The sequence below is a fragment of the Pinus tabuliformis genome, chromosome 6, assembly GCF_031772625.1.
Source record: "Pinus tabuliformis cultivar Carrire ecotype Pingquan chromosome 6, CPIR1, whole genome shotgun sequence".
Classification (NCBI taxonomy): Eukaryota; Viridiplantae; Streptophyta; class Pinopsida; order Pinales; family Pinaceae; genus Pinus; species Pinus tabuliformis.
Window position 1 is genome coordinate 602,442,495 of NC_142292.1, and position 16,550 is coordinate 602,459,044.

The 16,550-nt window shown below is 35.8% G+C and overlaps 1 protein-coding gene across 1 annotated transcript; it reads left to right on the top strand.

Annotated features, from left to right (window-relative positions):
* The first annotated feature begins 8,364 nt into the window (after window positions 1-8,364).
* On the top strand, window positions 8,365-10,272 carry GONST4 (golgi nucleotide sugar transporter 4). The gene is made up of 2 exons (XM_089419521.1): window positions 8,365-8,580; window positions 8,706-10,272. The coding sequence occupies exon 2, from the start codon at window positions 8,793-8,795 to the stop codon at window positions 9,837-9,839; it is 1,047 nt and encodes a 348-aa protein (XP_089275647.1). The 5' UTR covers window positions 8,365-8,580; window positions 8,706-8,792; the 3' UTR covers window positions 9,840-10,272.
* Window positions 10,273-16,550: the final 6,278 nt, after the last annotated feature.

Here is a 16,550-nt window from a genome sequence, read left to right on the forward strand (position 1 = left end):
TACATGTGGTTGAGGATATTTTAGCTCCAAAGGAGGAACCTCGGGATGATGTGGATCAACCACATGCAGAGGCGCAGGGAGTTGAAACACACACTCATGAAAAGTCTTCCAGAGATGGGAGAAAGCACACTAGAGAGGCTGACAGGTTATTGCATGATACTAGAGAGAATGTGGGAGCACCCACATCACAGCATAGGCAGAGGAGGTCACTAGAGAGGTACATTGGATACATGGCTCTGATGAGTGAGAGTGTCGAGATTGAGCCGTCCTCATTCGAGGAAGCAGTGTAGCAACCAGTTTGGGTTGAAACCATGGTTGAGGAGTATGACTCCATTATCAGGAACAATGTTTGGGAAGTGGTCCCAAGACCGACAGACAAGTCAATGGTGAGTTCTAGATGGATTTACAAGGTAAAGCAAGCAGTTGATGGTAGTGTGGAGAAACACAAGGCCAGGTTTGTGGCCAGAAGGTTCTCTCAGGTGGAGGGGATTGATTACGATGAGACTTTTTCTCCTTTAGCAATGTACTCATCAATACAATCCATTCTAGCATTGTCAACACAGATGGGATAGAAGGCAAATCAGATGGATGTAAAGACAACATTCCTCGATGACATGACTGAGGAAGAGGTGTATATTGAGCAACCTGAAGAATTTTAGACCTTCAACAGAGAGTCGCATGTGTGCAGACTAAAGCGAGTGTTGTATGGACTAAAACAAGCACCCTGTGCTTGGTACACCATGATTGATGGCTATTTCATCGGGTTGGGCTTCAGCAAAAGAAAAGCAAATGCGAACCTTTACCATATTGTGGTTGAAGGTAAAATGTTGATTATTGTTTTATATGTTGACGATTTTATTATGACAGGTGATAATAAGTTGATCAAGTCTTGCATAGAGGATCTTGCAAGAGAGTTTTAAATGAAGGACTTGGGGCTCATGCACTACTTTTTGGGGATGGAAGTATGGCAATGAAATGAGGAATTGTTTGTCTCTCAGGGAAAGTATGCCAATGAGATACTAAAGAAGTTCCACATGGAGATCAGTAAACCTATGAAGACTCCTCTAGCTGGTAACTGGAGGAAGGAGGATGCTACTCCAGGTGAAGTAGTGGAGGCTACTATTTATAGACAACTTGTGGGTTCACTCATGTATTTGGTGAACACATGACCGAACATTTGTTATGTAGTTAACCAACTTAGTCAAGCTATGGTTAAGCCTACCAAACTGTATTGGAAGGAAACCAAACATGTGTTGAGATACCTTAGAGGCACCACTTAGTTTGGTCTATGGTATAGATGGATAGAGGGAGTGAAGCTTCAAGGCTTAACGAATGCAGATTGAGCAGGGAGTAAATCCAACAAGAAGAGCACATCAGGTGGGATCTTTAGTATTGGGCTAGCAACTGCTTCTTGGTAGAATAGGAAACAAATATCAGTTGCACTCAATTCAATGGAAGCAAAGTACATGGATGCTATTCAAGCAACTTGTGAGGCTATCTAGATGAGGAAGATTCTTATTGGTTTGTTTGGTCATCATATGTATCCAACTATGATTTACTGTGACAACCAGAGTTTTTTCAAACTCTTTGAAAATCTTGTTTTTCATGGTCGGTCCAAGCATATTGATATTCGGTATCACCATCTTAGAGACTGTGTGCAAAGGAGAATCATGTTGTTGGAGTACATTTCCACAAAGGAGAAGGATGCAAATATTTCTACAAAGGCATTGTCAAGATGAAAATTCGAGTTTCACAAAGGCAATATCGGGGTAGCAGATAATCCCTTTCTTGTTGAGAGGGAGTGTTAAAAATAACAACAAGAAATCCTAATTTAATTTATCCTTGAATTAAATTGTAATTCTATTATCATAGCAACTTGTAACAATTAACTAAGTTAAGTTGACTTAGTTGGCTCAGTTAATTCGAGTTGGAAGTCTATCTAGAGTCATGTAGAGTGATCCCTAAATTTTAGGGGCCTAGGTTGAGTTCTTTTGAGTTGTAATTAATTAACTCAGTCTAACTGAGTTATAATCAGTTAAACTAGTTCAATCAATTGGAGGAACTAGTAGGAGGTCTAATAGTGGGGATCAGCTTTCGTGAAACTTCACTGCTCCACTAGTTAACCGAAGATTCACTCATAAATCTCATGCATGTTAGTTCTGAGAAAGACCCAATTGAGATTAGAGTTCAGGGACAATGTACTATTAGTTGTATATATGGTGCATGTAATCAGTAGAAGGCCTATGATGGATTCTGTAGTTATGGATGAGGAATTTCCCAATTAAATATGGGCTAATTCTCTCAGGAATTGCGCAAGGAAGTAGGGGCTTGGCATGAAGCAGATGTGGCTAAATGTTGGCTTGAACTGGTTTGTGAAGCAAAGAGATAGATTGTACTTGTACAAAAATTGTTCGGGTTGAACAAGCATTGTATTTTCTTATGAGATATTCTGCTTAATGCAATATAGATAGTCGGGGTTTTGACTAGTTGCTTTCCCCAAAAAAATATTGTGTTATGTGAGATTGAAATTCTTCCTTTTCTACTTAGTGTTTTTATCGATCAATTTTGGTTTTTGCTGATGAGTAGAGTAGATTCTTGTCTTTTGTTTTAGCATATCAGATAAGTCATTGAATCTACAAGTAAAAATCTACATATCAATATCGTTTCATCCTTTGGTACATAAACCATATAGAGACACCTTGGGTCCACATGCATTATAAAAGTGTGGTCATTTGATGAAATGATGTAACTTGAGTCCATGTAGTTATGAGTCATCTATTGATGATAGGCATGCTTGGAAGAGCCATACATCAGTCATATGTGCTTGTTACAACCATGTATTTGCTCCAAGGAGCCTTGTACTTGTATTGCATATCATTGTGCATCATTAGTCAACAATTGGTTAGTTACTTGCGTTGGCGAAAGTGTTGGTATATTTGCAACCCAAGTATGTACTTAGGGGGAGCATGGTAAGCGTGAGAGGTTATGGTATTGAATAAAGACATGTCTTGCAACCCAATACTACTCTTTGCCCTTAATGACAAAGGGGGAGAGAACGAATTGGTGTTTTCTAGGAAGTTGACATCAAGTCCAAAGGGGGGTATTGTTGACATTATGGCTAATGTGTTGGCCTTGACGTCAACCTAGATGTCAACTTGGATTGTGTTCTTGTCACATTGTCATCATGATTTTTCCATACTATGACATTGTTATTAATGTGCCTAGCTATGTCATGGATGGATTATGACTCTTCATGATTGCCTAGGAATTGTAGGAGTCTTGATGATTGCATAAGAGTTGTAAGAGGTTGTACAGGGCCTGAAACAATTAAGGATCGACAAGGTTTGTAAATGCTTTAAAGTGATGAAAATTGATTATTAATGAGGTGACCGATTGAGGAAGGTTTACTGGTGATTACAGAGGTTGATGAGGTTGCAGAGATGTTATTGAGACTTGTCAAGGCTTGGACAGGTCCTACAGGTGTTCAAGAAGGAATCCCATAAGTTGGAAGCAAGTTTGACTGAGGGTTGACTGCATTTAGGGATTGAAGACAAGGTAACGTAGGTTTCATATGAAAGAGGAGCATTATACACTAGGGTAACACATGTTTCTAGTTCAAGAGGAGCATTATACACTAGGGTAACACAGGTTTCCAGTTCAAGAGGAGCATTATAACACTCTTCCCAAAAGGAGAGGAAATGTTACTGCCCGTAAGTGTTGAAAAATAAAAAAACTCAGGGTGAAACCATGGATTTTCCCAAGGTATTCTTGAGCAAAAAGGCGAGTAACGCCTATTTGATCCCGTCAACAATTACCATCAACAAATTCCATATAATTTCCTATGGTATTGTCAAGGAAAAATGGCTATAAAAGGGAATTAATTAGATAAGATCTGTGTGTGCATTTGATGAGTTATTTTTGTGATTTTTTTTGGAACTAGTGTGCACGAGGGCGCAAGGAGGAGGCTCAGATCTATCTCTCAAAGAGAGATCTGTTAGAAATATTCATTTCTTGATCTATCTTTTAATATGTAAGGTCACTTGTTTGCAGTGGTTAGATCTCATGGTTTGATTACCATGTTGGTGAATATTTTAGAAGTTTTTACATATCATTTCAGTGTAGATTTGATTATGAGATTACAGTGATATGATGCATTTAAACTCATGCGACCAAGATGGAGTATATGAACATAGGTTGTGTGAGACAAAGCTTGTGGTCTCTCACTTGTTTGTTGTAGGACTAGAACCACACTCATTGTTTTGCAAAGAAGGATCTAATGCAGAGGTTATGCAAAGACTATTATAAGGGTTTTGCAGAAAATTTCTTTGCTAACTTGTCTAGTTAATCTATAGTCTGCATTTGTGATAGAGGATTGTGTAATATAAAGGTTCATATATGCAGTTGATTATTCTCTAATGTTTGATTTGTTGTTGAAGGATTGACAGAGAGGTCCATAACCTAGGGAAAATATCTATATGCATAGGATCTAGAATGTAATGAGTTGATTTATTGCAATGATAGTGAGACTTTCCATTAGTTGACATATATGTTGGATCTATCCCTATTTTTTTAGGCATTAACCAATGTTTTCTAGGCGTAAAACTTTGTCGCTTAAGCACACACATTTTACACTATTCTAGACACAAATACCTTTCCAACGACACAAGGCTTGCCTCAATTGAAGTCTGTATGCAAAATTCATGCCACTCTAAATTTAACCTTCCTATTTTGACAACATAATTCAAGAAGATGCCATGGCAATCCCCATTATTCATGGAAAAGGGTATACCCACATGATCATGATGAAGGATACTCTAGAAGAGTCAATATTGTAACTTTATTTAAGAGTCGAAGGAGTCAAACTTAATCACTAGTAGGTTATTGGGTTATTTTATAACCAAGCCACTAGGTATAAAAGAAGTTCCATTCTATTGGAGTGCATTTTTTTCCATAGATGAGCAGAGTATCTAAGAGTGGATGGGTAGAGAGAAAACATAAGGGTTTCTACACTATAGCATCCCATAGGCCACATGCCTCACTTCTTTGTATTTACATCCATTTTTCCATTCAAAGAAAGAGTGCAAAGCAACCTCACCTTCCAACTGGGTTTTCTCCCAAAAGGGTTTCCCAAGTTATATCTTGTGCTAATTTGTTGTTTGAGAGTTTTATGTTGTTGTTTTCTATTTTCTACATAATTATAATTTGCATGCGTACATAATAAACAATAATTAACAAATCTATAAATTTAAGGATAAATAAATCCTCATAGTGTAAATTTAAGATTTTATAATGTATTTTAGTAAATCTGTTGAGACAAATTATCAAATGGAATATCCATGATGGTTTACAGATCAATCAGGATTGAGCTTCTATTATCCTTGAATAATGTCCTTATGACCTCTCAACGACCACCAAATCTCATGGAGCTTCATTTAGTCCATTTTTATACTAGAATACTTCAAGGTCAAACACAAACCGAAAGTTCCAATACTACATGCGATAACTTGCCTTTGTTTCTTTGTTGGAGTCCCTAAAGCCCAAAAAATACCACAGGGATACACTTTTTGAGAAGAACATAAGTTACCACACAAAATCTAAAGTTGAACTAACAAATCTAGAAAGGCACCATATATACTACCACTCATATATATAAAGGGGTAATTCCTTCCACCCCCAAAAGGCCTCTATATAGTCTTCATTGAAGCGAAAATCAAAGGAGCAATCACCTAGGAGAGTGCAAGTTTGCAAAGAGAGTTCAAATTCATATAGGGATAAAATGTACCCCCTTGTGTGAGAATTGGAACCGATTCAAAATCCCCTAAATTGAAACTTGAGATAATTCCCTATGATAAATTCCTTTTAGAGAAAGTGGAAAGAAAACATGGTGACTTACTCGTGTTCCAAAAGAGAATTTAAACCATGCATGCTAGCCAAATCAAATGACCGAAACTTACTAGGCTAAAATTTAGACCTACAAGTCACAACCTCTGTGTTGAAAGCCAAATATCATAACCATTATCCCATGATGTTGAGGAGGAATACTTCCCATAGATTCAAATTTGTGTGGAGCTAAGTGTTTAAACATGCGAGCATAGGGGAAAAGTCTCTTCTCATTACCCACACTATCATACAATGAACTTACCTTATTATTTAATATATGCCTCCTTAAATGTTTGAAATGTGCCATGTTCTCCACACAAGTATTAAGAGATAGGCTAATTACATAAATGACCATTGATAACAATGTCCCACTTTTAAATAAGTGGTTTGAATAACATAATTGCCTACTAGATAATCTCCCTTAGAACATGGAAAAAATTAACCTTGGAAATATTTTTGGCTTCTTACTTTGCTTACTCTAATATTGAAGCCATAAGAGTGCCAATAGCGATAATATTCAAGACCATATGCCTTATTATAATCTTTCAGTCCTACACCACATTCAATTTTTGAATACTAGAGTTGATGGTAATATTTAGGCTTTGCAAAAGTGCATAGGCTTTAGCGTGATTATTTGATGATATATTAAGACCCTAAGTGAATGAATATTTTATAATTCCTCTAGGGTTTGTAATAAACCTTCCTGCACCTACCATCGCATTACTTGGATCATTATGGTTTGTAAGAGAATAAGTTTTGAAGAATGAGTTTTAATTATTAAGTCTCTTCTTCATTGTATGCATTTTTTCATGTAGGATTTAGAAGAGATGAAAAAGAGGCTCAAAGAGATGGAAGAAGAAGCAAATTCCCTCTAAGATATGCTACACAAGGTAGAAAAGGTAGAAAAGGTATAGGTGTTATTCAAGTTTATGTATTTTATCTTCATTTCCATTAAAAATCCCCCACGGTTTCATTGAAACATAAACTCCTATAATTTTTTTGTGCTTTGAGATGGTGTTTTTAAAACAAATCATTGATTCACAATGCAAAGTTTTGTTTAGATTACTTATTACAACAATGGCATGGAAAGTAATAATTGTTATAGCCTTTTATCCCACACCTACATTCAAATGATTTCAAGCACATTGTGAATATTATGCATTGTAGTGCTATGGCTTGCAACATTTATCTTCACTCAATAAACCCATATGGATAGACTAGGAATTATATCATTTATGATGTGATCATGGAGATATACTAGCAATGGTATCATTTATGATGTGATCATTGACTCCATGAAGAAGATATGGATGTGATAGTTACATATGATTGGTCATCTTTTATCCTTTTTGTTTCTAATAATTAAATAATTTTCCTAACTAACTATCCTTAAATTTGGCAAAATATAAACTATCCCCACATTTTAGTATATTTAAATGATTTTTTTATCCTTAATATTTTATTTTAGGAGTAGTCTAACTTACCTTTTTTCACGACCTTTTTTTCTGGTTAATTTTAACCAAAATCTCACAAAGATTTTAAAAAACTTGAGTTGAAGTTGTTTAATCTGTAGAATTTGAATGCTCCAAGAGGTTTTTGAGGCTGCTGAATCTATTTATGCATTCATAAATGAATTTTAAATAACAAAAAATAACATTATTTCTTGAAATTGTTTTGCCGGATTCGAATGAAAAAGTCTATTTCATACTAGGCCTTTATTTCGAGTTGTCTCTAATGCGACTTTTTGAAAAATTTTCCAATTTAATTTTTCTAAAATTCGGCAGGAATTCATTGAAATCACAATTTTGATGGGTAAACTCTAAGTGCCCTAGGGGTTTTTAGGGTGCTAAATCCATATATGCACTCAGAAAAACAGTTTAAATAACAAAAATTAAGATTTCACCTCAAATTTTTTCATTGGCCAAAAAATCCAAAAAAACCTTAAAATATAGTGTTAAAAACAACTCACTTTTATTTTATATTCTTATTCTCTTTTAAAGAGAAATAATAATATTTTTGCCCATCAACCAAGCCACCCTTATGATATAAGTAAAAGATACATATTTAAACCTAATTATTATTATAAAGTCACACAATTAATTATAAAGAATAAGAAATACTAAATTTAAAACCGAACCATGGCCGTGTATGTTAACAAATAATTTTTTGCAATCTCATTGGAAACATTAAATTAAAATAAATTCAATCCAATTTCCACATTCCAACATAACCACAGACAAAATCAACCACAGACAAAAGCACCGAGCCTCAATGGAAATTTACACACAACAGTGGACAAAATCACCGAGCCTTATCGGAAATTTACCTAAACGTGGACAAAGTTACCGAGCCTCGTCGGAAATTTACCTAAACGCGGACAAAGTCACCGAATCTCGGTGGTAGTAGTAGGTTTGCTACCAGGTTAAGGTTAATAGCGGGAGAGTCAAGTTATATCCTATTATATCTTCAGTCAAGTTATCCTATTATATATTCAGCCATTTCATTCATTCGAGACAAACCGAGGAAGATGCACGACAAATGGTTTTAAGGCATTTGAGGCAAACATACATTATGATGCAGGAGAATAGTTTCAGCCATTTTCTTTTGCGTCGACGCAAATGTCTAGGCAAGGTCCTTAAAAAAGGGGTCAAACCCAGGATTTAAGCCAGCAGAACAGGCGAGTCAAGCTAACCAAACCAGGTACTACTCATTCCCTTGGCTTTTCATGGCTGATTCATTCTTCATCACAATTATATATGCAATGGACTTAAAGGACTTCAAACGCCCTCATTGATTGCGTGAAGTCTATGTTCATAACGATCCAGTTTTGAAGTAAAAGCATCAGAAAACCCTCGCTAGAAGGTTTCCAGAGCTTGCATTGGATACTCACATCCAGATCTTGGAAAACAAAAATGGCGAGTAAATCAGAAGCTTCGAAGCAATACTATGCAACGGCCACTGTCGTTGTAGGCTATGCCCTCTGCTCTAGTTTGCTTGCAGTTATAAACAAATATGCAATCACTAAGTTCAATTATCCGGGCTTGATGACTGCTCTACAGTACTTGACGAGCGTAATGGGTGTTTGGGTTTTCGGCAAATTGGGTTTGTTGCATCACGATCCATTTGTTTGGGAAACTGCTAAGAAATTCATGCCAGCTGCGTTTGTTTTTTACTTGGCAATATTCACGAATACAAACCTTCTCAAGCATGCCAATGTGGATACATTCATTGTGTTCAGATCTCTGACCCCATTACTTGTAGCCATGGCTGATACTGCATTCAGGAAGCAGCCATGGCCTTCTAAGTATACTTTTATGAGCCTAGTGGTTATATTGGGGGGTGCGGTTGGGTATGTCGCAACTGATTCAGGCTTTACACTGACTGCATATTCATGGGCTTTTGCTTATCTGATCACCATTGTTACAGAGATGGTTTACATCAAGCACATGGTTACAAATCTGGGCCTGAATACATGGGGGTTTGTGCTGTATAACAATTTGCTGTCTCTGATGTTGGCACCGGTGTTCTGGATCTTGACTGGGGAATATGGGGAGGTGTTTTCTGCAGCAAGGAATGCTGGTGTGAGTGGTCTGTTAAGATATGATTCCATATTTGCAGTGGGCTTGTCCTGTGTTTTTGGACTTGCAATCAGCTTTTTTGGTTTTGCAGCAAGGAAGGCAGTCTCAGCAACTGCATTCACTGTGACTGGAGTAGTGAACAAGTTCCTGACTGTGGTTATCAATGTGCTGATTTGGGACAAGCATGCCAGTACTGTTGGTCTTATCTTCCTCCTTCTGACTATTATTGGTGGGGTGTTCTATCAGCAATCTGTGACCACTGCTCCTACTCCTCAGATCGACAGCGGGATGAGTAAGCAGATGGAAGGTGTGAAGGATCATGAAGATGCTGATCTGAGCGATGAGGAAAAAGGCCTTATGAGGAAGTCTTCTGGAATTTAATTGGCTGTCAAGAAACCTGAGGCGATGGAAATTGAACCGGTGATTCTTAATAGGCCAAGTTTACGTACTCTGTTATCTCTAACTTGATAACCAATGACCCTGTCATAAAGAAGACCTCGTACACATTGCCCATGCATATTTGTCTCTTTCATTATTTTGTCATCAGACATCATTCACAGCATCCATCGCGAAAGAACTTGCCTTTCAATTACGAAAAGGGTCTTGAATGATCTCTACTCAATACTTTTTTATTATTTATGTCCACAAAGATTCTTTTGTGAACATGCCAGCCTTGGCAATTTTACGTTGATGTATTTTGGAGGTAGCAGAAGAAATCATTTAAATTACCATGGAAGCTAAGCAAAACTGATGTTTATTATTCTATTGAAACTTAGATCCATGCCATTGATGAAAATACTTTTAATTAGTCTCATCTTTCAGGGACCTGTAGGGTTTGAAGATGCATAATTCTTATTTTCATTGCTTGCTATTTTACTGTTTCCCAATGTTAAGTTCTCACTGAACATCTGTTTCTTTTATTTAAACTTGTGGATCTCTTACACATGAGAATGAGGTCAAATGCGGCATGAGGTCACGTATTCACTTGGGTATAGTAGCACTCTAATTTGTCTATTTTATAATGTGGAAAACAAGTAGATTGCAATGGGGAAAACTTACTGTGCTTCTGTCTGTATGGGCTCTCTTATTATTTCAAAGCTCTTAAAAGTTAGATTTTGTATCAGAATGTTTCAGTTAAGTTCATTATTACACGGAACGTGTTCTCAAGGGTAGAGATGCACTTCTATACTCCCCACACTCTCAGAATGTGGGTAGTCCAAGGGGATGCTACCCCACATCCTCTTTTTGGGGGAAGCTGGGAAATTCAATAGGGAATGCCCCCTCCAAAAAAGAGATGTTCCCACCCTTTATTGTTACCATTCCTTTATCTTTTCTGTTCTATTTCTTTACTTAATTTTTTAAACATTATTATTAATTATTTCAGAATGCTTAAGAGGTTCCAACTTCATTGGACTTCACATGGGGAAAGTAGAATTTTACATCTCATTCAGAATTGAGCAGACTTAACAGTTTTCAGGATTTTAGGAATGGCAGGATTGCAATGTGTACATTGGATTCTGTCATATAAGAGGATATGGGATTGGACATTTATTCTAGAAGACCTAGCCCTCTATTTACATTGATGTTGGTAGTGTTGATTATTGAACTCCTCTGTCATGATTTTAACAAAAATGTATCCTTCAGTCAAGCCAATATCACCAATGAGGCATGTTAAGCTTTTAAAACCATATTTTAAGGTTTGGACCAGGTAATTTCATCAAAATCGGAGGTTGATGACTGATGTTCCTGGAGTATCGAGGTAGAGGCAAAGGCTAGAGAAGAGGTAGAGGGTGATATTGATGATGAGGATCCCATCATAAGTGATTGTTTTGATGATATGTAAGTACTCATTATATGTTGTAGGCTGTAGCATGATGTTTTTTTAGTTTCTACAGTTTGGAGGCAATTTAGAGCCTTAATATTAATGTATTTCATTTTGGATATGTATCACAATTCACTTGGTGCCATTTTGCTATATTCACACTTAGTACTTAATGCTATACATATGAGTAAACTGTACATAGTTGGCGTCTAATGCTTTGGATTTATATTAATGGACAGTGAATCTATCTATCTATCCATCCGTCTATATACACAATTAATCTTGCATGTTTTATGTATTTTTTTTGTAGACCGGTTCACCAGCCAGTTCTGGTTCCATACCAAGCCTCAACTGGTTCTGATTCTGGTAAGTTTAGTTACATATAATGATGAATGTTATTGTTGCATTGTTATGCATACACTCTTAATGAATTATGTATCAGTTTTCATATATTTTAATTTGTATTTCTTAGTTTTTTAGGCAGGGTCCCTATGTTTTAGACTCCAATGTCCCCTTTGATGTTTGCTAGAATTTGAGGGTTGCTTCCACCTATACCCCAAATATGTTCCCATTCCTGCATCTTGGAAACTTGGTGGAACATTGGTCTAGTTCTCTACACTGTTTGTTACTTAAAATTTGGGAAAAAAATTCAAACATAAGATTGTTTTCAATAAATTGAATTCCTGGAGAGGTTATAGCCACAAAACTATTACTATGGTTGTTTGAGGGAAATCCATATGATATCATGTCAAGCTGCTTTCTTCATCAATTTCAGATTTCTAGGAAATAAAATATGAATTGTTGGCATCAATTATTTTCTGCTTTGATAGTAGATCCTTGTTTTGTGTTATTCCATTTCACCAAAAAACCTTTCTGATTTTATAGTTATGGCATAAACGTGTTTGTTTTTCATATATTAATGAGCTATCTGATTATTTATTGTAAATAACCAGCAATTCTTTTTTCTCCAACCACATTATAATGTGGGGACAGTCCAGCCCAGTGTTTGAAATCTTGTTTCTGAACAAATATCGGATGCTTCTGAACACTTACTGCCTAGGACTGAGCAAGGGGACCCCATTTCTTTTGATGATGCTCTTGGACAAGTTTTCGGAGGTTTTATAGTGATTGAAGATGAGAAGTAGACGTCTTATTGGTCCATAAAGAAGTTCCTTGGACATGTTACTATTTTTACCTTTTCCATTTAAGATTTAAAATCTTATATTTGAACAATGCCGGATCATTTGATTTTTGTAAAGATATTTATATTTCTCTGTCTGTTTTTCTTTGAATCTCTGTTTTATGTTCCAAGCTAAGTAACAGGATACGTCCTTAGGGGCCCTGTGTTTGTATCTTGTGTATTAGACATGTGACATGCTAGGACATGTGTTCAAGGTGTGCCCTAAAACATGAAACATGCCAAACATGTATTGGACACATGTCCTAGACCTGCCTTGACATGTCGGACATGAAGGTATGAAAAAATGTGTTTCCTGATGATATGGTGATCCTCTCAAGGAGTCATTCCCCATACCAACAAATGCAAATATTGGATTGGATATATAGGAGGTGGAGGATGGAGGAAATAACAGTGGCAGTTGTAGTGATTTTGATGTTTTTGACATGGTGAAAAACTATTGACAGTGATGAGCTATGAGATTTTTCCATCTACGGTTCTAGTATGTAGTATTTACCCTAATTTGTATTTGCCATTGGCATTACCACCTATGGTACCAGTGACTCAGTATCTATGCAATATTTTTTCATTTTGATGACATTAAATGACTTAATGAGAAATTGCTGTTTATGATCTAACGTCTAGACTTTTATTTTATGGCATGTGTATTGAATATTCTAATTTCTTGTCGGTTTTGTCATCATTGATATAGCAACTAATCATATCAATATTTCATAAATGTTCTAATTTCTAAAACAAGGTTTGAACTTTGTCTCTATTTCATTTTTTATATTTGTAATTTGTATTTTTTCTTGATATCTTTTTTTTATTATTATCTATCTATCTGTCTATAAAACATGTCCATATTGTCATATGGCATATGGGACTGGAGGCTGGAGTACATGGTGATATTCGTGGAAGAATAACCAAGGAGTTAAATGGTTGAATTCTGAAATTGTACATCATGCCATGCATATCAAAACATTAGGATGCCCTGTTAAATAATTAATTTAAAATGTTTTCAAACCATGAGAAATCTCGAACATATACCATCTTTTCTTGTTATCACGATTCTATTATGTAAGGATCATAATGTGAAATTATGAGTGAAGTGTAACATTGAGTAATTTGGATCATTCCAGTTCCGACTTTATGTCAATGAGGTGAGATTATACTGGATGAGCTGTGCCGACTTTTTGATTGAGAACATGCTCACAGCAGGTTTGGTTGATTCATTTGGTGTTGTCATGCAGTTCATGAAAAGGCTAAAGCCAAAATATCTCCCTTATTTTATCTCTTTGTTGCAGTTTCCAACAAAGGTCTTGCAACAAACTCTAATCTATGATCCCGCATCAATAGTAAATACCAACCTTAACAAGACCATTTTGTATTGTTGTTACTAAGTATTATTATATAATTGCATACGGGTTAGCCTTGTTCTGTAGAATAGAGGTTCTAGAGTGATGTTTCCCCATTAATGGTTATGTAGCTTGTTGCGAGAGCTTCAGGAGATTTTAGGTCTTTGCACATTTGTTTGCCAGTACAACAACTCAATGCTTGAAATGCATCTAGCACTTTTCACTCTTGATTCCTCTCCTATCAAAATATCCTTGACATGTCAAGAAAAACTCCAAGAGCAGATATGTAAGAAAATTAAAAATAGTGATATTGGATAAGGTGCACTTGCCCCCCAAGGAGAACATACCGTCCCTCATGTTCCAAGTTCCAACCAAATCTAGTTTATGGACTGCCCACCAGAACAAAGTACTATTCATTAGAGTATACAACCTGTTGATGGACTGCCCACCAGAACAAAGCACTATTCACTAGAGTATACAACTTGTTGATGACCAGAAGAGCATATATCTGGCAGATACCAGTGCGAACATGCCAAGACCAATTCTGAAGAATTTGGTTTATAGGCCTATTATGAATTCCAGGTTTGAGTTCGTGCTAAGCACAATCCCACCGTAAAGTTAAACAGATAATTTTTGTAGCATCCTTACGAGCAGGTTTTATGGGCATTTGCAACTGACCGCAAAATGATTATGTTAGTACATGGATAGAAGCAAGAAAAACTTAAAAGTGGATGTCTTAAATTGAAGAACTCATTATTTCAAGCAAATTCTGTAGCTATAGACAAATTTGCAGCTATAAAACATAGCAGGCCTTCAAAAAATGCGAAGTTTCGTTCATTTCATAACTTGTTACCTCAACTGTCGCATATCATTATTGCTTTGTTGCCTTTTTAGTGATTGATACAAACTTGTTTTGTGTCATCAGATGTGTTTTTACTCCAAGATTTGGTAGACTAATGCAAATCTGCACAAGAAACCTGGGTTTCTTATTACGTCCAAGTTGTTGAGTTCATGGCCTGAATTTATAGCTTTTTTCGCTGGATAATCAGTTTATCTGCTTAGCTCATTATTGCTGTCTTAGGAGCAAACACTGAAATATGAGTCACTTTATATCCATGTCAAATTGATTTGTTAAAATTATTATAATAATTAAATTCATTTTGGTTGTTATTTGTTTTCTATTACGACTCAGGAATATAGTTGCCTGTGGAAATAATTGTGCTCAGAATTTGAGCATCGTTCCATTATTTCACCATTGTTATTTGATTATAATTTATAACCCTTTCCTCTGTATGTATGAAGGTGCTGTGGATGGCCGGGAAAGAACTCGTTTTAGGTGATGGTAGTTGGTGGGAAGGATAACATTTGTTTTAGTGTAATCTGTTCATGGGACTTTTTGAAGAACATATCAAAAACAGTTGTGCAATTCAGAATCGCATCTGTTGGGAAGTTTTTTCCTATGGAGCAGCACATTTTTCTAGTAGGGATATTCTTTCTATGAAGAACCTCGAGGAGTTCATGAACCATTAGTAATACTTTACAAAGCATTTAAATTGGCCACGTTTTTCATGCTGGTCTTATATCTTTTATAGATTAAATATTCAGCTGTAATGCAGTTGGAAGGTGTAGCAGTTGCATATTCATTCCTATGACAGGGTTGATGGTTAGAAGCAATACCAGTATAGATCGATTTTAACTCGAGATACATCAAGCACTAAGAGGAATCAAATTTTGATGTGTAAATTTTTTGCTCCATTAAAATGGATCTTAGCACATATGAAAGAAGGTTAACAATAGTTGTATGTAAATATCATATCTCTGGTATTTTTATTTGTGTAAATTTTGATCTCTATTATCCTCTTTTCTATAGAGCACCCTCTATAGTAGTTGTACGTACTACATATGAAATATCTTTCACATATATAGAGATTTTTGTTGTTGTCTGTCTATATTCGGCTGACATATTGTATGACCATTTTTGTTATAAGCTGATATATTTTTTGAAAGCAATTATTACCCACGTAACAAATGTGACACCATCTTTCTTACGCGGGATGTATCTCTCTTTCATATATATTGAGATATTTATATTTGTGTATCTACAGCTGGTTAGTATATAGTATTATTAAACCAACTGTATATAGTATTATTATTTGTTTTAAGTATTATATTTTATTTGGAGCTGACATATAAACACTAACCATGTGACAAATGCGACATCATCCATATCATACAGGGCTGTGGATGCACCTAGCTACTCTCAGTGCAATGAGAACCTATAGAGAGTTGTTTTGCTTTTTTGTACTCTTTTCCTAATACTGAAACGGTTGAACATGACTTCCAAAGATTGAAAGGTACATTATTTGTGAATATTGAAGCGTGGTTATCTAGGGTTGTGTGTTTCTATTTAGATAAACAATGATTTGAGATTTCAATTCTTGAACAAACTGGGGTTCAGGAATTTAACATGGCTAGAAATTAGAAGATAATTGTATCTTTATATGCCATAAAATCAAGGTAGGGTCATTTTCACCTATTGGCTTCAACAAGAAGCGAGTGGTATTGCAAATGCTTGACATTTTCCATTGATTCAAATTGTTGATGGCGGATATTTTTCCTTGAGATGTTCTTAGCTAAGGAACGTGTTGGAAATAATACTGAGGAGGGTGAATCAATATTATCTGATCAATAATTTTTCTTTTCTCAAACAGATTTATATACGCTACTTTTGTGAA

Bases quoted from the DNA above. Each gene is read 5' to 3' on its own strand.
- GONST4 (XM_089419521.1), top strand. From the start codon at position 8,793: ATGGCGAGTAAATCAGAAGCTTCGAAGCAATACTATGCAACGGCCACT.